Below are 25,987 nucleotides of genomic sequence, written 5' to 3'. Positions count from 1 at the left end.
CACGCTAATCAACCTCTCTTTAAAAGCCTCCCACATATCACATGTGGATTTACCTTCAAACAGCTGCTCCCAATCTACATTTCCCAGCTCCTGCCGAATTTTGGTGTAGTTGGCCTTCCCCCAATTTAGCACTCTCCCTTTTGGACCACTCTCGTCTTTGTCCATGAGTATTTTAAAGCTTACGGAATTGTGATCACTATTCCCAAAGTAGTCCCCTACTGAAACTTCAACAACCTGGCCGGGCTCATTCCCCAACACCAGGTCCAGTATGGCCCCTTCCCGAGTTGGACTATTTACATACTGCTCTAGAAAACCCTCCTGGATGCTCCTTACAAATTCTGCTCCATCTGGACCTCTAACACTAAGCGAATCCCAGTCAATGTTGGGAAAATTAAAATCTCCTATCACCACCACCCTGTTGCTCCTACATCTTTCCATAATCTGTTTACATATTTGTACCTCTATCTCACGCTCGCTGTTGGGAGGCCTGTAGTACAGCCCCAACATTGTTACCGCACCCTTCCTATTTCTGAGTTCTGTCCATATTGCCTCACTGCTCGAGTCCTCCATAGTGCCCTCCTTCAGCACAGCTGTGATATCCTCTTTGACCAGTAATGCAACTCCTCCACCCCTTTTACCTCCCTCTCTATCCCGCCTGAAGCATCGATATCCTGGGATATTCAGTTGCCAATCATGCCCTTCCCTCAACCAAGTCTCAGTAATAGCAATAGCATCATACTCCCAGGTACTAATCCAAGCCCTAAGTTCATCTGCCTTACCTACTACACTTCTTGCATTAAAACAAATGCACCTCAGACCACCAGTCCCTTTATATTCATCATCTGCTCCCTGCCTGCTCTTCCCCTTAGTCACACTGACTTCATTATCTAGTTCCTTACAGGCTTTTGTTACTACCTCCTTACTGTCAACTGACCTCAATTGGTTCCCATCCCCCTGCCACATTAGTTTAAACCCTCCCCAACAGCGTTAGCAAAAGCAGCTCCAAGGACATTGGTTCCAGTCCGGCCCAGGTGTAGACCGTCCAATTTGTAATAGTCCCACCTCCCCCAGAACCGGTCCCAATGTCCCAAAAATCTGAAACCCTCCTTCCTGCACCATCTCTCAAGCCACGCATTCATCCTGACTATTCTTTCATTTTTACTCTGACTATCACGTGGCACTGGTAGTAATCCTGAGATTACTACCTTTGAGGTCCTACTTTTTAACTTGGCTCCTAACTCCCTAAACTCTGCATGTAGGACCTCATCCCGTTTTTTACCTATATCATTAGTGCCTATGTGCACAATGACAACTGGCTGTTCACCCTCCCCCTTTAGAATGTTCTGCAGCCGATCTGAGACGTCCCTGACCCGTGCACCTGGGAGGCAACATACCATTCGGGAGCCTCGTTTTCGACCACAGAACCGCCTATCTACTCCCCTTACAATCGAATCCCCTACGACTATAGCCCTTCCACTCTTTTTCCCGCCCTTCGGAACAGCAGAGCCAGCCACGGTGCCATGGACCTGGCTACTGCTGCCTTCCCCTGGTGAGCCATCTCCCTCAACAGTATCCAAAACGGTATACTTGTTTTGGAGGGAGATGACCGCAGGGGACTCCTGCGCTGCCTTCCTGCTCTTTCTCTGCCTTTTGGTCACCCATTCCCTTTCTCCCTCAGCAATCCTAATCTGCGGTGTGACCAATTCACTAAACGTGCTATCCACGACCTCCTCAGCATCGCGCATGCTCCAAAGTGAGTCCATCCGCAGCTCCAGAGCCGTCATGCGGTCTAACAAGAGCTGCAGTTGGACACACTTCCTGCACGTGAAGGAGTCAGGGACATCAGCCATGTCCCTGAGCTCCCACATTGAGCAAGAGGAGCATGACACGGGTCTGAGATCTCCTGCCATTTTTAATCTTAAGTTTAAACTTAGTTAAATGAAAAAGGAACGAAAAGTTTTTACCAATCACAATAAAACCAGAGAAATCGAAAAAGCCTTACCTTATAAACACCCCACCGAGTCCTTTTTTTTTTGGTTAGAGGAGGAGGGCGGGTGGGAGACACTACAAGTGTGGTGTCTCGGGTTCAGAAACCGCCCAAATATATAGTGTTTTACTTACCCAGCAGCCCCCCAGCAGCCCCCTGGCCTCCGCCGAAAAACAAAAGGAAATTAAATTTACTTTCAAACGGACTTTCCCAGCTGCTCACTCGCTCACAAGCTGCTCCCGAAAAAGCTGCTGCACTGAAAGGCAGAGCTGCTCATTATTCTGCCATTAACACTCTCTCTGGACTAATGCTTTGTCTTTCACCACAAGCATTAAAACGCTCTTTGCCTTTGTCCCATGACAGCTTTGTTATTTAATCTCTCCTGCCCTCTGCCCTATCACACACCTTCCCTTTTGTTCTCTTCCCCACAAAACTCCTCCCCCCCCCTTCACTTGCTTAAAACCTAATTCTTTTCTAACTTCTGCCAGTTCTGATGAAAGATCACAGACCTGAAATGTTAACTCTGCTTCTCTCGCCACAGATGTGGCCTGACCTGCTGAGTATTTCCAGCACTTTCTGTTTTTATTTTAGAAAGAAAGAGTTTGCCTTTATAAGGTGCCTTTCACAACCTTGAGATGTCCCAAAATGCTTCAGAGCCAAATGGGGCGGCACAGTGGTGCAGTGGTTAGCACCGCAGCCTCACAGCTCCAGCGACCCGGGTTCAATTCTGGGTACTGCCTGTGTGGAGTTTGCAAGTTCTCCCTGTGTCTGCGTGGGTTTCCTCCGGGTGCTCTGGTTTCCTCCCACATGCCAAAGACTTGCGGGTTGATAGGTAAATTGGCCATTATAAATTGCCCCTAGTATAGGTAGGTGGTAGGGAAATATAGGGACAGGTGGGGATGTGGTAGGAATATGGGATTAGTGTAGGATTAGTATAAATGGGTGGTTGATGGTCGGCACAGACTCGGTGGGCCAAAGGGCTTGTTTCAGTGCTGTAAATCTAAACTAAACTAAACTAATGGCTGCAAAAGATCCCATGGTACTATTCAAAGAAGAGCAAGGGAGATCTCTTAGTTCCTGAGCAACATTCATTTCTCAACGAATACATATAACACAGGAAGAGGAGGAGGTTATTTAACCCATTGAGCCTGACCCACCATTCAATGAGGTCATGGCTGCTCTGTAAGCACTGTCTGCTGGGGACCATTTCCACAGGTTCCCAATTCTTCCTCCCATCAGCCAGGTAGTCAACCTAGCCAGGTATCAGGTAGAACACTGCCACTATTTGTTCAGAATGTATATTAAGAATGGCAGAGCCTCTACGTTCCTGAGGTTGCCAGGCTCCCACCTACCTTTCGCTCTCCCACTGTAAAATTAGAGGCCAGATTATTTGGTCATTTATTTCATTGCTGTTTATGGGACCTTACTGTGTACAAATTGACTGCCACATTTGCCTTAATTTCAAAACTTAGGGAAAATAGAGTAAATACTATTTATGCTGCTTTTTACAAGATTCCTGTGACTCTTTTATCGAAATTACAGTGGATGAGTGAGAGTACCCATCTCCCCTTATTTACATTATTTTCTGAAGCAAATGGCTCCCCACCTGCCAAACTATCTACTTCTAGCGGTCCAGATAACAGTGCAGAGCACTCAACACATGCTTCACTCGTGCAGTCAGCTGTGCTAAACAAATTGTGTGGTGGTTTACAAAGCAAGAACGGTTGGAAGGAAATAAAGAAAATCAAACTTGCAATTATATAACACTTTAGTAACTCCGAACTAACTCAAAGTGGCTCATTTGCAATGAATTTGACTTGTAGTTAACTGCTGTCATTTAGCACCAAGCAAGATCCCGAACAGTAATGAAACGAATCAGCATTTCATTTTTTTTTGGTGGTGTTGGTTGGAGGATGAATGTTGGTCAGATCGTGAACATCCAAAACAGGCACAGCCATACCACCAGGACTCAGGGAGCTGCACATCATTAAATTCAGCAACTCTCTTAAACATCATTGAAGCAAACCTTCCATTTTCACTGATTTTAAAAATATTTGTTTACTGAAGTGGGTTGTTTTGTTAATCACAGAAGCAGAAATGTACAGCACATGGAGCGATTTTCAGAAAACCCAGTCCTATTCCTCCACCTTTCCTCATATCCTTCTGATTTTTTATTCTTGACTACCTGTTGCAATTGCTACTTAAAGTGAGGGATATTGGCATAAGGAAAAGGAACAATTTTGCCTCTTTTATGCTCCTAGTATGAATCTCCAGCACTAAGTTCCTTCTGATTGACCCCCAAAATATGACTTCAATAATACTGACAACTATATCATTGTAACAATCTAATTTTCCACATTCTTATGAACTCTTGGAGTGAAATTGCTGACTTCATTTCCAGATATGCTAAACTGTCCTTTCTGCCATTGAAACCCTCACCTGTGCATTTTTCATCTTCAGACTTCACTCTTCCAAGCTTCCCTCCAAAATGCTACCCTGCACAAATTTCAACTTATCCAGAATTCTGGTGCCCTATCCTGTCATACTCTAGCTTCCACTTTCTTATCACTTCTGTCCTCGCCTACCTCCAATGTCACCAATACCCCAATTCATTGAATTCAATTGACCCTCATTTAGAAATGATCCCTTGCTGGCCCATTGCCCTATCTTTGGAACCTCCTCCAACCCCATATCCCAGATTGCACCGTATGTTTTCCCAACACTGGCCAACTATATGTTTCTCCTGTGTATTTGTAAAAGGCAAGCCATGTTTTAATTGAAATTTAATAGTGTTCTTTGAGGCACAGTGTATCAGTATTGGTTGTGTATATGGATTTTCAGGAGGCATTAAGATGCCACACAAATAAAATTAAGATACATGTTATCAAAGGTAAGTTGGCAGCATGAATAGGAAGTTGGTTAAACAACAGAAAAAAGGTTGTGGTTGATGATGTCTTTTGGATTCAGATGTATGTATGGGCGGCACAGTGGTGCAGTGGTCAGCACTGCAGCCTCACAGCTCCAGTGACCCGGGCTCAGTTCTGGGTACTGCCTGTGTCGAGTTTGCAAGTTCTCCCTGTGACCGCGTGGGTTTCCGCCGGGTGCTCTGGTTTCCTCCCACAGCCAAAGACTTGCAGGTTGACAGGTAAATTGGCCATTGTAAATTGCCCCTAGTGTAGGTAGGTGGTAGGGGAATGGTGGGGATGTGGTAGGGAATATGGGATTAATATAGGATTAGTATAAATGGGTGGTTGTTGATCGGCACAGACTCGGTGGGCTGAAGGGTCTGTTTCAGTGCTGTTTCTCTAAATAAATAAATGTAAACATTGGTATCCCCTAGAGTGTTAGGACTTCTCAATACATATAAGTCATATAGAGGGCAGGATCAAAATTTGTATATGATACCAAAGTAGAGACTGTAGTTAAATTTGAAGAGAACAGTTTTACTTAGGGGTAGAGAATAGAAAAAGTGGAGCACAAGGTATCAGCCTTGGTTATTGATAGCACTTTCACATCTGAATTTGAAGATTTTAGATTCAAAGCCTCAATTCAGTACTTCCGTGAAATAATGAGTGAGTGCTTTACTCAGAAATTCTGTCTTTATAATGAGATGTTAAACCAAGGTCCCAATCTGCCCGCTCAAGTGGATGTAAAAGAATCCCTTTGCACTATTTGAAGAAGAGGATGGTAATTGTCCTGAACAACATTTTACCTCAGTGAGGATCACTGATAAAATGATTCATTTTGTCATTTGTCTCATTACTATTTGTGAGATTTTGTTGTGCATAATTTGGCTCCTGCATTTCTTTATATTACAACTGTGAAGAATAGCCACTTACTGATGTATTACAGGATGTTTAGAACTCAGGGAAACATCACTCAGCATGAGTGGCACCTTCAGGACAGGAGGGAGTTTTTTTAAAATCTCCATAATTGTATACATTACTCATTCCAAAGTCTCAGATGATCTGGAACAAACAAATACCAAGGTAGGTGGTGGTTTCCACACAGTTTTCTGTTAAAAAACAATAGCAATATGCCTGCCCCAGAATTTGTGAATCAACAGGAAAGAGGAGCAATGTTTGATTCAAAAACCAAAATCAGACTGATGGTTTTTTTTTCAAATGGTATCGTGACTGTATCAATCATAGAAACATAGAAAATAGGAGCAGAAGTAGGCCATTCAGCCCTTCGAGCCTGCTCCACCATTCATTATGATCATGGCTGATCATCCAACTCAGTAACCTGTTCCCGCTTTCTCCCCATACCCTTTGATCCCTTTAGACCCAAGAGCTATATCTAACTCCTTCTTGAAAACACACAATGTTTTGGCCTCAACTACTTTCTGTGGTAGTGAATTCCACAGGCTCACCACTCTCTGGGTGATGAAATTTCTCCTCATCTCAGTCCTGAAAGGTTTACCCCGTATCCTTAGACTATGACCCCTGGCTCTGGACTCCCCCAACATCAGGAACATCCTTCCTGCATCTACCCTGTCAAGTCCTGTTAGAATTTTATAGGTTTCTATAAGATCCCCCTCACTCTTCTGAACTCCAGCGAATATAATCCTAACTGACTCAATCTCTCCTCATAAGTCAGTCCCACCATCCCAGGAATCAGTCTGGTAAACCTTTGCTGCACTCCCTCTATAGCAAGAACATCCTTCCTCAGATAAGGAGATGAAAACTGCACACAATATTCCAGGTGTGGCCTCACCAAGGCCCTGTATAATTGCAGCAAGACATCCCTGCTCCTGTACTTGAATCCTCTCGCTATGAAGGCCAACATACCATTTGCCTTTTTTACCACCTGTTGCACCTGCATGCTTACCTTCAGCAACTGGTGTACGAGAACACCCAGGTCTTGCTGCATATTCCCCTCTCTCAGTTATAACCGTTCAGATAATAATCTGCCTTCCTATTTTTGCTACCAAAGTGGATAACCTCACATTTATCCACATTATACTGCATCTGCCATGCATTAGCCCGCTCACTCAACTTGTCCAAATCACCCTGAAGCCTCTCTGCATCCCCCTCATAACTCACCCTCCCACCCAGTTTTGTGTCATCTGCAAATTTGGAGATATTACATTTAGTTCCCTCATCTAAATCATTAATGTATATTGTGAATAGCTGGGGTCCTAGCACCGTTCCCTGCAGTACCCCACTAGTCACTGCCTGCCATTCAGAAAAAGACCCATTTATCCCTACTCTTTGTTTCCTGTCTGCCAACCAATTTTCTATCCATCGCAATACACTACCCCCAATCCCATGCGCTTTAATTTTACATGCTAATCTCTTATGTGGGACTTTGTCGAAAGCCTTCTGAAAGTCCAAATAAACCACATCCACTGGCTCCCCCTCATCAACTCTACTAGTTACATCCTCAAAGAATTCTAGTAGATTTGTCAAGCATGATTTCCTTTTTTATAAATCCATGCTGACTCTGCTCGATTCTACCACTGTTCTCTAAGTGCTCTGCTATAAAATCTTTGATAATGGACTCTAGAATTTTCCCCACTACTGACGTCAGGCTGACTGGTCTATAATTCCCTGTTTTCTCTCTACCTCCCTTTTTAAATAGTGGGGTTACATTAGCAACCCTCCAATCTGTAGGAACTGTTCCAGAGTCTATAGAACCTTGGAAGATGACCACTAATGCATCCACTATTTCTAGGGCCACTTCCTTAAGTACTCTGGGATGCAGACCATCAAGTCCTGGGGATTTATCAGCCTTCAATACCATCAATTTCCCCAACACCATTTCTCTACTAATACTGATTTCCTTCAGTTCCTCTCTCTCACTAAGCCCTGTGTTCCCCAACATTTCTGGTATGATATTTGTGTCCTCCTTTGTGAAGACAGAACCAAAGTATGCATTTAGTTGGTCAACCATTTCTTTATTCCCCATAATAAATTCCCCTGTTTCTGACTGTAAGGGACCTACATTTGTCTTCACCAATCTTTTTCTCTTCACATACCTATAGAAACTTTTACAGTCAGTTTTTATGTTCCCCGCAAGCTTGCTCTCGTACTCTAATCAATCCTGAACAGTTTAGAAAGGTTAGGAAACTCATTAAATCCATTGAAAATACTGATCAGTATTTCTCATTCGGTAAATGTCTGCTTTGTGCAACAATGTCCTATGCAGGTCAGGAGGATCACAGATTTAATTATCAGCCTGTACTGAGTTAGCTCATTTCAGTAGGAGGAATGATATGGAGTCTGCAATTTGTCTTAGCACTTCTGAACTCAGTAGATTGAAAAATATAGCTAGGGTTACCACTTAGAAATCCATTGATATTTCATAGGTGTAGAATGTGTCCCTCAGGATCCAATATGGCAGGTGGGGGACGGGCGCATAATCATGTTGGAAGCCGGAAGCCTGTCATATTGGTAAAGGCTCCAGAATAGTCGTCCAGGGACTGAAACAGGTATTAGGCACTTTCGCACGTGTAAATAAGATGCCTAACACCTGTTTGAGGTCCCCTTCCCAAAATTGGGCTGCCCCGAACACAGCCGGACAACTATGTCCGCCTGTAGCCTAACCATCAGTTCTGGATACAGCCACCAACATGGTAAGTTAAAATAAATACTTACCGACTTCAATAATTGTTTGTTTTTAAAGCAGACTTTTCATGGAAAAGTGTCTGGCAAGCTTATTTTTGAGGAACGAACAAGTGCCAGAATGCCACAGGTAATTTTCAAAACCATGACAAGTTTTGGCCCAATTTATACTGCAGTGTCAATTGTTTTTCAACAAATAAATGCAAGTTTTTCTTGAAGATAATACTCCTGAAAATGAACAAAAACATTACTGCATTTATACAGCGCGTAATCACACCTCAGAAATGTTTCAACACACTTTGCACACAACGAACTGCTTTGAAATAAACTGACTGTTGATTTGCAAACAAATGCAACAACCATTTGTGCAGAGTCAGATGCCACAAACAGTAATGAGATGAATGACCAGTTCATCTGTTTGTGCTGGTATTGGTTGAGAGATGAATACTAGCTGGGATACCAGGAGAGGCCCTGCTGTTTTCTAAATGGGAAATGCTTGCTTGAACCAATGGTTGAGGAAGATGTGGCTCTGAAGGCTGGTCCTGTAACAGAGGGATTTATTTTATTTCAAATCATAGAAAGCCTCGATACTGCGTATCTGTTTAAAGGATTTCAGTATGGATGTCACCTTATTTAACTGGCTTGGCTAATTGGTTTCTGTGAACTGTCTGAATCTGGACTCTCACCACCTATGACTTGTAAATAGAGTGACTTTACATTCCTTTTCTTCCCTGATATCGATAATTATATTTCAGAGATTAGGACCATATATAGAATGAAATCTGTATAACCCTATGATTCAATGAGAGGAATCTCCTGTTTCATCCAAGTGTTAGAAACAGTTAATTTTTATCATGGTGAGGAAACAAAACATCATTTGGTATTGCTGTCGCACAAGAGGGTATGAGTCTGTTGCATCAATCACTGTATTTTAAATCCTATAGATGATTGACAGCATTGTTAAATTGTGAATGATACTTTTTTAAAATTTCCTTTGTCTCAATTTGAACTTTAAAGCAGGATATGAATAAACCTATTGCCTTACAACTCCATTACAACAGTGACTGCACTTCACTAATTACTTCAGTGGTTGTAAAGCACTTTGTGAGGGTCTGGATTTATGCAATGTGCTATATAAATAAATCCCTTCTTGTTATATCAAGGCTTTTCAGTGGCATAACTTTTGCTTTGCATCTTGGCTCTTCAATGGGTATAACTAATGCCCTTCACTAGACCTCTCAGTGGGTATAACTATTTCCCTACACCCAGCCTCTTCAATGGGTATAACTTGTCATGCAGACCCCCACCTGCCAAGAATGAGGCATATTAATTTTGTCATATGAGCATTGATTTTAAACTGTTGCTGGAGTGAAGAACTGATTGAAGATCACCAGACACTGGGCGGGAAGGACATTCGCATACAAAACAACGCTGCTTGTGGAGACAAAGGACTATTCCCTGCTCCAATTAATCCAAATGGATTTTGATCACCAGACATTGAAGGTGTAAAGAAGCGGTTTCCAGAGATGGCTAAGGTAATACAATCGACAAACCTCGCAGGAGAGACTGTTTAAAATAAGGAGCTAGTCACATGATTAACCTGCTGGGCAACCTGCGGTTTTTTGTATTGTGCCACATGGAAAGGAACAGAAGGCAGTTTGGACCTGAAGCTGGAACAAGGAAGCCTCTCCCTCTTACTTTCTCCCAAGCTACTGGACCCACGGAAGACACGTAAACCTCAAGAGAGAAAAATCTCCAACATTGGAACAAGTTGAAGCGTGAACTGGGCCCCAACAAATTGCAAGATTTACTGGCAACCAAAGACTCCACAGTGAATTTAAAAGGACTGTAACTACCAGATATTGCCTCAAACTTTTCCCCTTTATTCCTTCTACTTTTTTCTGTTTCTATCTGTATGGGTGTTTATTGCGTATAGAGTCATAGAGTTATACAGCACAGAAACAGGCCCTTCGGCCCATTGTGTCTGTACCGGCCATCACGCACCTAACTATTCTAATTCCATTTTCCAGCACTTGGCCTGTAGCCTTGTATGCTATGGCGTTTCAAGTGCTCATCTAAATAATTCTTAAATGTTGTGAGGGTTCCTGCCTCTACCACCTCTTCAGGCAGTATGTTCCAGATTCCAACCACCCTCTGGGTGAAAAAATCTTTCCTCAAATCCCCTCTAAACCTCCTGCCCCTTACCTTAAATCTATGCCCCCCTGGTTATTGACCTCTCCGCTAAAGGGAAAAAGTTTCTTCCTATCTAACCTATCAATGTCCCTCATAATTTTGTTTACCTCAATCATGTACCCCCTCAGCCTTCTCTGCTCTAAGGAAAACAACGCTAGCCTTTCCAGTTTCTCTTCATAGCTGAAATGCTCCAGCCCAGGCAACATCATGGTTAATCTCCTCTACACCCTCTCCAGTGCAATCACATCCTTCCTATAGTGTGGTGCCCAGAACTGTACACAGTACTCCAGCTGTGGCCTAACTAGTATTTTATACAGCTCCATCATAACCTCCCTGCCCTTATATTCTATGCCTCGGCTAATAAAGGCAAGTATCCCATATGCTTTCCTAACCACCTTATCTACCTGTGCTGCTGCCTTCAGTGATCTATGGACAAGTACACCAAGGCCTGTCTGACCTGTACTTCCTAGGGTCCTACTATCCATTGTATATTCCCTTGTCTTGTTGGTCCTCCCAAAATGCATCACCTCACACTTCTCAGGATTAAATTCCATTTGCCACTGCTCCGCCCATCTTACCAGCCCATCTATATCGTCCTGTAATCAGGCTTTCCTCCTCACTATTTACAACACCACCAATTTCTGTGTCATCTGTGAATTTACTTGCATGCTAGCGTGGTTGTGTTGCACATTCATAGTCGTTAACCGGATTAGAATTTAAGATGAATAAACTTCTACCTTTCATGTTTAAATCTAAGAAACCTGTTTGATTTCTTTGCCTTACAATTGGAGCAGTGAACAAGGATTCACTAAGGGGGAGCTAAAAGCACAGTGTTTTAAAATTAAACCGTGTTATGGTTAAACCAGGCAAAGGCTGAGAAGGAACCCCTAGACCCCTCCTCACCAGGGCGTAACAGGCCCAGGGCGTTGACCCAGCGACAGTGAAGGAACGACGATATAGTTTCAAGTCAGGATGGTGTGCGGCTTGGAGGAGAACTTGCAAGTGGTGGTGTTCCTATATATCTGCTGTCCTTGTCCTTCTAGGTGGTAGAAGTCACAGGTTTGGAAGGTCCTGTCAAAGCAGCCTTGGTAAGTTGCTGCATTGCATCTTGTAGATGGTACACACTGCTGCCACTGTGTCAGTGGAGGAGGGAGTGAATGTTGAAGGTGGTAGATGTTGTGCCAATCAAGTGGACTGCTTTGTCCTGGATGGTGTTGAGCTTCGAGCGTTGTTGGAGCTGCACCCATCCAGGCAAATGGAGAGTATTCCATCAAACTGCTGACTTGTGCCTTGTGGATGGTGGACAGGCATTGGTGAGTCAGGAGATGAGTTACTTGCCACAGAATTCCCAGCCTCTGACCTGCTCTTGTAGCCACAACATTTATGTTGCCAGTCAGTTAAGTATCTGGTCAATGGGAACCCCCAACATGTTGATAGTGGGAGATTCAGTGATGGTAATGCCATTGGATATCAAGGGGAGATGGTTAAATTCTCTCTTGTTTGAGATGGTCATTGCCTGGTACTTGTGTGGAGGGACTTCAGGAGGAGATAGACTGGTGAAATGGGCAGTCACAAGAGCCGGAATTTTATGCCACCCCATCGAGCTGGATGGTGGCAGGGGGGTGTCATAAAATGGAGCAGGTGACTCCGGGAAGCCTTCCTGACCCGCTCCCGCCTCTGCCCCACTTTATGTAGGGCGGTGGGTGGGGGGAGGGGGTGAAAAATGGGCCGCCTGCCCCAGGCCATTCAAGGCCCTTAAATTGCTAATTAACGGACACTTAATGGCCTTTGCCCACCTCCACGGGGATTTTACCCATGGCAAGCGGGTGTCCTGGAGCCAGGAAAGGCCACCCAGTGAAAGCTGGTGGCCTCCCATCACTCCGGGGGTGGGCCCTGACAAACAGGCACAAGGATGGTTGAGGGCCGATCTCGCTTCCCCAACCACCTCCAGAAACCAAGACGCTTCCCCCCCCCTCCCCCAAACGACCACCCTTGCCTCTCCTGGACCCGACAATTACCCCTGGCGAGGCAAACCAAACTTACCCGCACTCCTGGCTCCATGTCCTCAGCTGGGCTGCAGTCCCAGCAGTGGCCACCGCTCCCAGTGGCGCTGCTGGGACTAAGAGCAGCCGGCCTGATGATTGGCCAACAGCTCAATGAGGCGGGACTTCCTCCCTCAAGCAGGTGGAAATCCCTCCTCGGGACAATTAAAGCCTGGCAAACCATAAAATGCGGGATGGATGCCCAGGCTAGGCGGAAGCGGGTTCGCCTGACTTTTGTATCGGTGGCCAGTTCACGTCCGCCCAGCGTAAAATCCAGCCCAAGGTAACTAAAATTTAAAAGAGAACTGTGAAGTGATACATTTTGGAAGGAAGAATGAGGAGAGGCAATGTAAACTAAATCGTACTATTCTAAAGAGGGTGCAGGAACCGAGAGACCTGGGGGTTCACATACACAGATATTTGAAGGTGGCAGGACAATTTGATAAAGCTGTTAAGAAAGCACACGAGATCCTTGGCTTTATAAATAGAGGCATAGAGCAAGGAGGTTATGATAAATCTTTATAAATCATTAGTTAGGCCTCTGATGGAATACTGTGTCTAATTCTCAGCATCACATTTTAGGAATGAGGTCAAGCCCTTGGAGAGGATACAAAGGACATTTACTAGAATGGTACCAGGGCTGAGATACTTCAGTTATGTAGGGAGACTAGTGAAGCTGGGATTACTGTCCTAGGAGCAGTGAAGATTAGGGAAAAATTTAATAGAGCTGTTCAAAATTGTGACGGGTTTTGACACATTAAATTGGGAGAAACGGTTTCCAGTGGCAGGAGGGTCAGTACCCAGAGGTTTAAGGTAATTGGCAAAAGAACCAGAGAGGACATTTTTTGTGCAGCACCTTATGATTGGGAATACAATCTCCGAAAGGATAGTGGAATCAGATTCAACACTAACTTCCAAAGAGGAATTGGATACATACTTGAAAATGAAACATTTGCAGGACAATAAGGAAAGAGCAGGGAGAGTGGGACTAATTTAAAAGCTCTTTCAAGGAGCCGGCACGATGGACAGAATGGCCTCCTCCTGTGCTGTACAATTCTATGAACAAATTCTGAGGTGGAGTTTGAACTCAACCTTGTGACCCTGACTTGAAAAAAAAAACGTTATGCAGAACACAGGTAGAGAGCACCTTTAACTGCCTGCTTTACGGAGATGTGCAGATCGGAAACAGAAATTTTGAGGTACAAACATAAATATTGCTGTTTTAAAATATGAATGTTGTCACTGTGGGCACCACATAAAACCTACAGCGCACTTTATTATGTTAAACACATACACAACGTCCCTTCACGATGTCACAATGTTACCATGTCCTTATTTATACTGCCATACATTTTTAACCCAATTAGGTTTAACAATAATTACCTCTTTAAACTGCGCAAAATAGTCAAGGATTTTTCATTTCCATTAGCTACAAGAAAAAGTATTTAATTATAAATTTTAGAATTAACACGCATTTAAAAAAAAAATTGACATTACCAGGCAGACCAGCAGCGGGTCTGACAGTCTCAGCTTGGAGTGGGAATTCATTCAGACCTCACATTGTTCGAGATGTGCGCTGGGCTCTGTTCATTTCTAAGCTTGTGGAGTACGTTAGTGTGATGATTGATTGTTCCAGGGATGGAGGGGTGGAGTGTTAGGGTCGCCGAAACCTCCTGATCCCTAATGAGGATGGCGCTGGAGTGGGTAGTCCCCAAGACAGACGGTGGAAGGGGTGGAGAAAGCCAGGCTCGGGAGAGGTTGCGAGTCGATGCCTTTAACCTTTTTTTTTAAACGTTGATTTCGTATTAATTTCACAGTACAGTGACTCTGTCTCGCCTTCTGCGTTTATACAGGACTGCATGGATTCCAGGTGAGTGATTTTTGCATTTAACCTATTTAAAAATATGTATATATAAAATGTATTCATATTTTAATTAATGCTATTATCCAAATGCTCCTGGGGGTTTAAAAAAAACTTTATATCCTCCTGAATTTAACTGATTTTAAAGTATGCTACGCAGAATTTCATTTTAGGTTCGCACCAGGAGCGAGCCAGCTTCGCAAATTCAACAAATGCTTTAAGGGAAGATATAGGAGTCCTGAAGCATTTAAGCCACAATTTGTGGTGATTTCACTCTGCTGCATTATTATGCTGTGGTACCTCGTTACATGTTTTCCAGTCGGATTTTTTTTGGAACTTTTAGCCAGGAGTGCTGCCTTTTCCACACACGTCGATCTGTGAAGGGGTTAGATACCTGGAGTGCTTTAAGTATCTTCCTTTAATATTTCCAGTGATTAAAACGCGGATTTTATTGGTGTTCAAAAATAGATAATTAGCTGATCTATGTTGGTGTTGCTCACAGGTAGCTTTTGGGGACCGGGAGCAGCGGCTGATGCGGCTGCTAAAATAAAGCTGTATTTAACTTGGCGTGTTCATTTAAAACCACTGGCTAAGGAACTTTTCTGTAGGTAAGTGGTCTAAATGGACATATCCTGAGGCTAATTGCTGAGGGAGGTTTCTGTGGATAGACAGATGCTGGTAAATCCCTGGGGGTGGAGGTCAGTTATCAAAGAGCAGAAAACCCATCAGAAAATAACTGACGATATTTTCCTGTTTTACTTTAAGCTTTTGACTGATGTATTATATTTGAACACTAGGTGAATTTTTGAGTTAGTCGGATTTTCCTTCCCCATTCACAAGAGTTTTTGGTAAACGTGTAAGTAAAGACTGGAGTTAGGATGCCTTACTGCTTAGTTTAAAATGTTTACATTAGAAGAATGTGCCGTGGACATGGCTTCACACGCCATTGATTTTTGCAGTCGCTTTAAGAGGTTGTTTAGAATATATTGTGGGACAGGCTGCTGCGTGACCACATCGAGAACACTGGCAAACTCAATGCAAATTAGTCAGATGTGCAGACACACTGAACTGTGACTACAGCGCAGAGAAATGTAAAGTGCTGTACATTTGGCAACATATGTGCTCCATGTTGGATTGAGCTCCGAGAGGATGAGGTTGAAAAGAGACCTTGGGGTATTATTCTTGGTGCTGAATATGTCTTGGAGGAATAATTAACAAAACAAATAGAACTCTGCATTATATTTCTAAACCAGTATAATAGAAGTAGCAGAATGATCAACCTAAACTATTGTTCTAGTTGGACAGCCAGAAAAAGAGACTTGCATCTTGACTTCAGCATTGCCTCAAAACACTTTACAGCAAATGAAACAGTGGCTGTTGTAATGTAGAAGCTGCAACGCACTTTGAGTATGGGAAATAAAAACAGAAAGTGCCGGAAATACTCAGCAGGTCTGGCAGCCTCTGTGGAGAGAGAAGCCGATTTAACGTTTCAGGTCAGTGACCATCAGAACTGGCAAATATTAGATAAGAATTAAGTTTTAAGCAAGTGAAGTTGGGGGCGGTGTGGTGAGGAAGAGAACAAAGGGGAAGGTGTTTGATAGGGCAGAGGGCAGGAGAGATTAAATAACAAAGCTGTCTGAGTATAAAGGCAAAGAGTGTGTTACTGTTTGTGGCGAAAGACAAAGCATTAGTCCAGAGAGAGTGTTAATAGTAGAATAATGAGCAGCTCTGACTGCATGAAAAGCAGGCACATGGTTAAAAATTAAAATAAAATATAAAAATATTTTTAAAAAAGGTCAGTCATGCTCTGAAATTATTGAACTCAATGTTCAGTCCACAAGGCTGTAGAGTGCCTAATCGAAAGATCAGGTGCTGCTCCTCGAGCTTGCATTGATGTTCACTGGAACACTGGAGCAGGCCGAGGATAGACATGGTGGGGGGAGGGGAGGGGATTGTGGGGGGGTGTGGTTGAAATGGCAAGCGACTGGAAGCTTGGGGTCATGCTTTTGGACTGAGTTGAGGTGTTCCGCAAAGCAGTCACCCAATCTGTGTTTGAGTATGGGATACATTTCTGGTCACTGAGATACAAGGGAGACACTTAGACCACAAAGTTTGGCTCCTTAGCACTGGATTTTCCATACTGTGGGTGTCATTTTGGCTCCAAACTGGTGTCTGCAGCACATGCACACACTTCTGCTGCGAGCCATGCCAGGTGTCATCTTGGGGAGGACATTAGTGCGTGTGCCGGATGAATGGAGAGTAGGAAGATTGTGACATCAGTCAATGTATAACATTGATTTGACACCAGTGCTGCCATTTTTGGAGCACAATGCTTCAGCTGATGCCCTCTCTTAAACACGTACAGCGGAACATGTGTTCAGTAGCAGAAAGGACACCCCCACCAGCACTATTAAACGGATCATCAACTACTTTGAGGTTAGTTGCTGATTAATTTCTACTGTGAAGTTGGCATACTGTCAGCATCGGAAGCGACAGGTGTGGGTTAATCGCGCATCGTGATTCCTGTGCCTGTTTTCAGGGGCTATCGAAATTTGGTGTCTCAAACTCTCAAGGAGGTGCAGAGAAGAGCCATGAAGTTCATCTCTAGTGTCAGTGATAGCAAATAATAAGGGAAGACTAAACTTTGGGCACATTTACTACTGGTATAGTGATTTCTTCTATATTCAGAGCACTCAATACATGGAATGGAAAATTGGAATCATGTAAATTGGATGCTGTGATGGTGACTATAGATTGATATGAAAGGATTAGCTAATTTGGGCTGAATGGCCTACCTGTTTTGTATTTATCTTAGAATCATGGAATGGTTGCAACACAGAAGGAGGCCCATATGACCCTTCGTGTCCATGCCAGCAGCCTGCAAGAGCAAATAAACTAGTCCCACACCCCCGCCCTTCCCCTTTAGTCCTGCAAATTTTTTCTCTTCAAATAATTATTCAATACTCTTTTGAAAGCCATGATTGAATCTGCCTCCACCACACTCTCAGACAGTGCATTCCAGATCCTAACCACACGCGCGTAAAAATGATTTTCCTCATGTCGCCTTTGATTCTTTTGCCATTCACTTTTGGTTCCCGACCCTTCGTCAACTAGAAGTTTCTCCCTATCTACTCTGTTCCGACCCCTCATGATCTTGAACACTTCTATCAATTCCTCTCTCAACCTGCTCTTCTGTAAGGAGAACAACCCCAGCTTCTCCAATCTATCCACATAACTGAAGCACCTCATCCCTGGTACCATTCTCGTAACTCTTTTCAGCACCCTCTATATAATGCCGTCACATCCTTCCTAAAGTGTGTGCCCAGAATTGGACACAATACTCTAGTTGAGGCTGAACCAGTGTTTTATAAAGTAACTTCCTTGCTTTTGTAGTTTATAAAGCCCAGGATCCCATATTCGTTATTAACCACTTTCTCAACCTACCCTGCCACCTTCAATGATTTGTGCACATACACACTCTGCTTCTGCACCCCTTTTAGAATTGTAGCCTTTATATTGCCTCTGCTCATTGACATGAAGTCCTGTGACATTGATCACAAATTGTGGGAGTCAGTTGCCAGCGTTCGCCAGATCTGACGGGCAGCCGTAAAGGCGGGGCTAAAGTGTGGCGAATCGAAGAGACTTAGCAGTTGGCAGGAAAAAAGACAAAAGCGCAAGGAGAGAGCCAACTGTGTAACAGCCCCGACAACCAATTTTATCTGCAGCACCTGTGGAAGAGTCTGTCACTCTAGAATTGGCCTTTATAGCCACTCCAGGCGCTGCTCCACAAACCACTGACCACCTCCAGGCGCTTACCCATTGTCTCTCGAGATAAGGAGGCCAAAGAAGCCTCATTCTTCCTACCAAATTGAATCACTTCACATTTCTCTGCATTAAATTTCCTCTGCCACGTGTTTGCCCATTCCACCAGCTCGTCTATGTCCTCTTGACGTTTATCACTATTCTCCTCAATACTTCCAAGTTTTGTGTCATCTACAAATTTTGAAATTTAGCACTGAACATCCAAGTCTAGGTCATTAATATAGATCAAGAAAAGCAGTGGTCCTAGTACCTATCCCCGGGGAACTCCACTACATACTGTCCTCCAGTCTGAAAAATAACCATTTGTCACTACTCTCTGTTTCCTGTCACTCAGCCAACCTCGTATCCATGCTGTCACTGTCCCTTTTATTCTATGGGCTTTACCTTTTCTGACAAGTCTGTTATGTGGCACTTTATCAAACATCTTTAGGAAATGCATGTACATCACATCAACTGCATTACCCTCTTCAACCCTCTCTGTTACATTGGTTTATTCTTGCAACTTTTTTTGAACAAGATGTTACATTTGCAATTCTCTAGTCCTCTAGCACCATCCCTGTATCTAAGGAGGATTTGAAGATTATAGCCAGTGCCTCTGCAATTGCCACCCTTACTTCCCTCAGTATCCTCGGATGCATCTCATCCGATCTTTGTGACTTATCGATTTTAACTACAGCCAGCCTTTCTAATACCTCCGCTTCATCAATTTTTAACCCATCAGTGTCTCAGCTACCTCCTCTTTAACAATAACTTTGGTAGCATCTTCTTCCTTGGTAAAGACTGATGCAAAGTGCTCATTTAATACCTCAGCCATGCCCTCTGCCTCCCTGTTTTGGTCTGTAATCCGCCCCACCCCTCCTTTTTATTACTGTTTTTCTATTTATATGCCTATAGAAGAATTTTGGATTCTCTTGTAGTGTTTTGCTTTGAATCAATGGCCGGAATTTAACGTTGGGTGGGAGGCCCTGCACAAAAGGTTGTGGCCGTCGGGCCTGGGAGCCATGCTATGATTTTATGTGGCCCAGGCCCTTAATTGGCTTCAGATGGGATTTCCGCCCCTCTGAGGCAGTTAGTTCCACCTTGAAGAGCTGCTGGCCAATCAGCGGGCTGGCAGCTCTCAGTCCCAGTGGCACCATTGGGAGCAGTGGCTACCGCTGGGATTGCAGCCAACGAGAGGAGCAAGAGAGACGCCGACCCCAGGAAAAAGGTATGTGTGTGGGGCCTCGCCGGGGTCAGTTGGCCTGGGCCTAGGAAGGCAAGGGGGTGGTGGGGAAGGTAATGCAGTTGGGCCATGTGGTGGGGGGGGGGCTCTCCGTGGGGCACAGGGTGCCTAATCAGGAGGGTCCCCCCCTCCCCTTTAGCCTGCTAGGAGGCAGCCAGGTCTTAGAGTGGCCTCCCAGGAGTCCTGAGCCATCTTCCCGCTGCTGGTAATATACCAGTGGCTGTGGGAAGAAGCCCTTAAGTGGCAGTTAATCGGCCTGGAGCGGGTGGGCTGTTTCTTGCTGCCGCCACCCCTCGTAAAATTGCAGCAGGAGCAGGAAGGCAACAGGAACAGCACCCCCCCTCCCACCCCCTCACCCTACCTACCACTCAACTTTACGATCCTCCTCGCCTCCGGCCCGCTTCTGCTGGGGTGGGGCGTAAAATTCCAGACAATGCTTTTAAAAACTCTGTTCTGTAAAATGAAGACCCCTTTAAACCTCTTTACAGGCTCGTTCATATTCTCTGCTCCTCTCCTAAAGGTGGTCTTACTGGAATACTGTATGAGCATCGGTGAGGCCATGGCACTTCACTCAAGTAACTATTAGAGTCATAGAGTTATACAGAACAGAAACAGGCCCTTCAGCCCACCGTGTCTATGCTGTCCATCAAGCACCTACCTATTCTAATCCCATTTTTCAGCACTTGGCCCATAGCCTTGTATGCTATGGAGTTTCAAGTGCTCATCTAAATACTTAAATGTTGTGAGGGTTCCTGCCTCTATCACCGCTTTAGGCAGTGCGTTCCAGATTCCAATCACCCTTTGGGTGAAAATTTATTTCCTCGAATCCCCTCTAAACCTCCTGCCCCTTACCTTAAATCTATGCCCCCTGGTTATTGACCCCTCCGCTAAAGGGAAAAAGTTTCTTCCTATCTCCCCTATCTATGCCCCTCATAATTCTGTATACCTCAATCAGGTCCCCCCTCAGCCTTCTCTGCTCTAAGGAAAACAACCCTAGCCTATCCAGTCTCCCTTCATAACTGAAATGCTCCAGCCCAGGCAACATCCTGGTGAATCTCCTCTGCACCCTCTCCAGTTCAATCACATCCTTCCTATAGTGTGGTGCCCAGAACTGTACACAGTACTCCAGCTGTGGCTTAACTAGCGTTTTATACAGCTCCATCACAACCTCCCTGCTCTTATATTCTATACCTCGGCTAATAAAGGCAAGTATCCCATATGCCTTCATAACCACCTTATCTACCTGTGCTGCTGCCTTCAGTGATCTATGGACAAGTACACCAAGGTCTGTCTGACCCTCTGTACTTCCGAGGGTCCTACTATCCATTGTATATTCCCTTGCCTTGTTAGTCCCCCCAAAATGCATCATCTCACACTTTTCAGGATTAAATTCCATTTGCCACTGCTCTGCCCAGCTTACCAGCCCATCTATATCGATCTGTAATCTAAGGCTATCCTCCTCACTATTTACAACACGACCAATTTTTATGTCATCTGCGAACTTACAGATCATAACCTGCTATATTCACGTCTATATCATTAAAATACACTACAAATAGCAAGGGTCCCAGCACTGATCCCTGCGGTACACCACTGGTCACAGGCTTCCAATCGCAAAAACAACCCTCGACCATCATCCTCTGCCTCCTGTCACTAAGTCAATTTTGGATCCAATTTACCAAATTGCTCTGAATTCCATGGGCTCTTACCTTCTTAACCAATCTCCCATGCAGGACATTATCAAAAGTCCATGTAGACTACATCAACTGCTTTACCCTCATCTAGTCACTGCCTTGAAAAATTCAATCAAATTTGTGTTATTCATGCACGCGCACAGGTGTTGAGTGTGAAGTGGGCTATTTAGCTGTGGAAACCCTTTTCTGCTGAAACCCGCATCCACGCCTTTGTCTCCTCTAGAATAAAAGCAAAATATTGCAGATGCAGGAAATCTGAAATAACAAAAATTTCTGGAAATACTCAGCAGGTTGGGCAGCATCTGTGGAGAGAGAAGCAAAGTTAATGTTTCAGGTCAGTGACCTTTCATCAGAATTGGCAAAGGTTAGAAATTTAATAGGTTTTAAACAAATAAAGCTGGGGTGGGGCAAAAGAGAACAAAGGGAAGATGTTGATAGGACAGAGGGTCACAGAATAACTGACAAGGAGATCATGGAGCAAAGGCAAAGAGTGTGTCGATGGTGTAGTGAAAGACGAAGAGTTAGTGTAGATTGGGTGACCACTTTGCGGAGCACCTCTGCTCAGTCCGAAAACATGACCCTGAGCTTCCTGTCACTTGCCATTTCAACACTCCCCCCTGTTCTCATGCTCACATCTCTGTCCTGGGCTTGCTGCAGTGTTCCAGTGAACATCAACGCAGGCTCGAGGAACAGCATCTCATTTACTGATTAGGCACACTACAGCCTGCCGGACTGAACATTGTGTTCAGTAATTTCAGAGCATGACTGGCCCCCTTTTTTATTTTTAGTTTTGTTATTTTTTATTTTATTTTAGTTTGTTTCATCCAACTTTTTTTTTTAACCATGTGCCTGACCACTTTTTTTCATGTTTGTGCTTTTGGCTAGGGCTTTCATTATTCTGTCATTTAACACCCTCTCTGCACTAACGCTTTGTCTTTCACTGCACCATTAACACACTCTTTTCCTTTGCCCCATGATCTCCTTGTCAGTTATTTTCTGACCCTCTGTCCTATCAACACCTTCCCTTTTGTTCTCTTTTGCCCCACCCCCGTTTTATTTGCTTAAAACCTATTACATTTCTAACTTTTGCCAGTTCTGATGAAAGGTCACTGAACTGAAACATTAAATCTGCTTCTGTCTCCGCAGATGTTGCCAGACCTACTGAGTATTTCCAGCAATTTCTGTTTTTATTTGTTTCCTCTAGACTTGATTATTCTAATGCTCTCCTGACTGACCTCCTACCTTCCACCACTCCTCCGTACACATGAACTCATCTAAAGTCTGCTGCCCTTATCTTAACTTGCACCAAGTCCCGTTTACCAATCACCCCTGTGCTTGCTTTATGTTGACTTCTGGTCTAGCAATGCCTCAACTTTAAAATACTCAGCCTTATTTTCAAATCCCCCCCTGATTTTGCCCCCGTTCTATCTGTTATCTTCTCCAGACCTACAACTCTTCGAGATCTCTACAGGCTTTCAATTCTGACCTTTTGCGCATTTCCGATTTGAATTGCTCCACCCATTGGCAGCTGTGCCTTCAGCTGCCTGGATCCTAAGCTCCCTGAAAGGGAATTCCCTCTCTTAATCTCGGCACAGTGGCGCAGTGGTTAGCACCACAGCCTCACAGCTCCAAGGACCCGGGTTCGATTCTGGGTACTGCCTGTGTGGAGTTTGCAAGTTCTCTGTGAGTGCATGGGTTTTCCCCGGGTGCTCTGGTTTTCTCCCACAGCCAAAGACTTGCAGGTTGATAGGTAAATTGGCCATTGTAAATTGCCCCTAGTGTAGGTAGGTGGTAGGGAATATGGGATTACTGTAGGGTTAGTATAAATGGGTGGTTGTTGGTCGGCACAGACTCAGTGGGCCGAAGGGCCTGTTTCACTGCTGTATCTCTAAAAAAAAAACCCCTTTTATCCTATAAGACACTCCTTGAAACCGACCTCTGACCAAGTTTTCTGTCCTAATTCTCCTTCTGTGGCTCTGTGTCAAATTTTGTTTGACAATGCTCTTGTGAAGTACCATGGTACATTTTATAATGTTAAAAGTGCTATATAAATGCAGGTTGTTGTTGTTGGAGGGCATCCTAACTGAGCCCAATTCTGACCTCACCGCTACATAGTTTCCAGCAGGGATTGTTAGACAACAATCAAGAGCAGGAATCCTGGCTGATCTCTAGCCCCAGGGCACTATAGCCAAGCGTAGTGCATTTATTTTCCCCTGCTCATTCCCGTAGAGTTTAGTTCACTCAATCCAGACATGGATAGAACCCTCAGTGCCATGCTGGGTGAGACTTTGCCAACTGAGCCAGCAGGGGAGTTATGTAGAGTCTTTTAAATTGATTGTTGAGAGGTTATTGGCTGTTCACCTAATGTACTTCCATCACTGATTCCTGTGAATAAATACTCCAGCAGGCAGTATTGTTCACTGTAACTGAGTAACTTACTTAGTAGTGTTATTTGTTAAAGTCACGAGTCCCTGGAAGGCAAGGGTTGGAAAAGACTCCGATCTCTGCAACTAGACCCAAGATTATTGAGGGCACTGTAACACAGAGGATATGATGGTATATTAAGGTCCTGCTACCTCATTAATTTGTTCCCAAGAGTGTCCTGTTGAATCTGATTTATACTGGCATCTGGTCCGACTCTTCCTGTAGGGAATGATTTGAAAATAGAAACCTGTTCTCCAGCACACGTGATGCATCGTAATGACCCCACGTGATGACTGAAGCTGTGTTCAGGGCGGGGATCATATGTGGCTGGGATCATAGCAACATGACAGAAACATGCATGCACAGGGACTCAGCCTAGCATTTTTTTAATAGTCCGGAAAGAGAGGTGGCTAATCTGACTGACCACAAGATCCATGAAAAAGGTACCAGTTGTTCTCCAGTGATTGGGTCATTTTATATTTGGGAACATTATCAATAGCAGGATAAGGGGAGGCGCTGGAGTCATGGTAATGTCACTGGACTGGTAGCCCAGAGGCCCAGGCTAATGCTGTGAGGTCATGGGTTCGAATCCCACCGCGGCAGATGGTGACATTTGAATTCAGTTAATAAAAAAAAAATCTCGAATTTTAAAAAAAAGCTAGTCTAGTGTGACCATGAAACCATTGTCGATTGTTGTAAAAACCCATGTGGTTCACGAATGTCCTTTAGGGAAGGAAATCTGCTGTCCCTACCTGGTCTGGCCTACATGTGACTCCAGATCCACAGCAATGTGGTTAACTCTTAAATGCCCTCTGAAGTGGCCACTCAGTTCTAGGGCAATTAGGGATGGGCAATAAATGCTGGCCTAGCCAGCGACGCTCACATCCCATGAACGAATAAAAAAAAAGAGAACTGTGGGTCTGCCATTCGTGACATTCCACGAAAGTAAAAGTATCTTAAGAGATGTTGTGCTTTGGTTGCCAACTTGCTGTGTCACAGGTGGTAAAACAAATGTCGTCCACATAATTCTTCAGTTGTTTTACAGTATTAGGAGGGCCTACCTTCAGGCTAGATTTCTGCTTCTCTTGTGCGTGTTCTTCTTTCTACACCACCTTACTTTAGGAACGGTTTCGATAAAGGTCCAGCACCCACATTATTGCCAACTCCCCTGATTCACTTGTGCATGTTCTTTCACTTGTTTTTTTTGCAGTGCGTGTGATTCAGCAGAACTTCAAACATGTAGAAAGCCCTGTTTCAACTTTCTATGTGAATCTTATGTCAAAAAACACCAAAGCAAATTGCAGGACTAACAATCCAGAGTGGCAGTTTGAATTACTTTGGAGTGTTAGTAATGTTGCACCTGCCTTTTTAGTTTGAAGATACCAGGAGGTATTCGGGGCTAAAAAAAAAAATGAAGATTAATAAATTGGGAAAAATAATGAATTCTGTCTTTATCGTGTGTTATTTCTCAGGATAAAAGTGCTTCATAGATGGCTGGGGTGGGAGGTCAGCACACTATAACAATCATAATTCTACTCATAAGTGCACAATGACTTCTTCACTCATAAAGCACGGAAGAAATTTTCATTCCCTGGCATGGTATTGAGCTATACGTGGCAGAAAGGTACCAGGTTTGTTCCATGATCTGTTCTGAGTTAGTATCTCTCTATTGGGTATTGAATGAGACATGAAAATTTGCTTCAGAGCCTCTAGGGAGAGGCAAATTAAATCGGCTGCCATTCCTGATTATTCCCCAGTGACTTTTTCTGCAAGGCGTATGTGTGTAAATGTTGGGCAAAGATCTGTTTGGGCTGAGTTACGATATCTCCCGCTTTGATTGCAATGCCAGAAGGAAGCAATAGAAATAACTCATCCAACAGGCCCATACACACAATTCCAGCAGAGGCTTAATAATAGGATCACAGAATAATACAGCACAGAAGGTGGCCATTCGGCCCATTGAGTCTGTGCCAGCTGTCCAGTTAGTCCCACACCCTGCTCTTCCTCCATATTCCTGCAATTTCTTTTCTCCTTCAAGGAATTATCCAATTCTTTTTAGAAGGTTATTAATGAATCTGATGTACTGCCTGATCAGGTAGTGTATTCCAAATTCTAACCACTCATTGCATAAATAAGGGTTTCCTCATATCGCCTCATTCTTTTGCCAATCATCTTA

General features: G+C 44.0%; 1 protein-coding gene across 1 annotated transcript in view; it reads left to right on the top strand.

The window, feature by feature from the left end:
• The first annotated feature begins 14,609 nt into the window (after positions 1-14,609).
• LOC137355764 (voltage-dependent P/Q-type calcium channel subunit alpha-1A-like) overlaps positions 14,610-25,987 on the top strand; it is a 644,715-nt gene continuing 633,337 nt past the window's right edge. Inside the window, exon 1 of the mRNA XM_068021264.1 lies at positions 14,610-14,658. Within this exon, the coding sequence (XP_067877365.1) occupies positions 14,648-14,658 (11 nt within the window). The 5' untranslated portion in view covers positions 14,610-14,647. The remainder of the gene's footprint in view (positions 14,659-25,987) is intronic.

Source organism: Heterodontus francisci, chromosome 43 (genome assembly GCF_036365525.1).
Source record: "Heterodontus francisci isolate sHetFra1 chromosome 43, sHetFra1.hap1, whole genome shotgun sequence".
NCBI classification, from domain to species: domain Eukaryota; kingdom Metazoa; phylum Chordata; class Chondrichthyes; order Heterodontiformes; family Heterodontidae; genus Heterodontus; species Heterodontus francisci.
The sequence above is the reverse complement of the archived record's forward strand: the minus strand, read 5'-3'. Positions and strand labels throughout refer to the sequence as shown.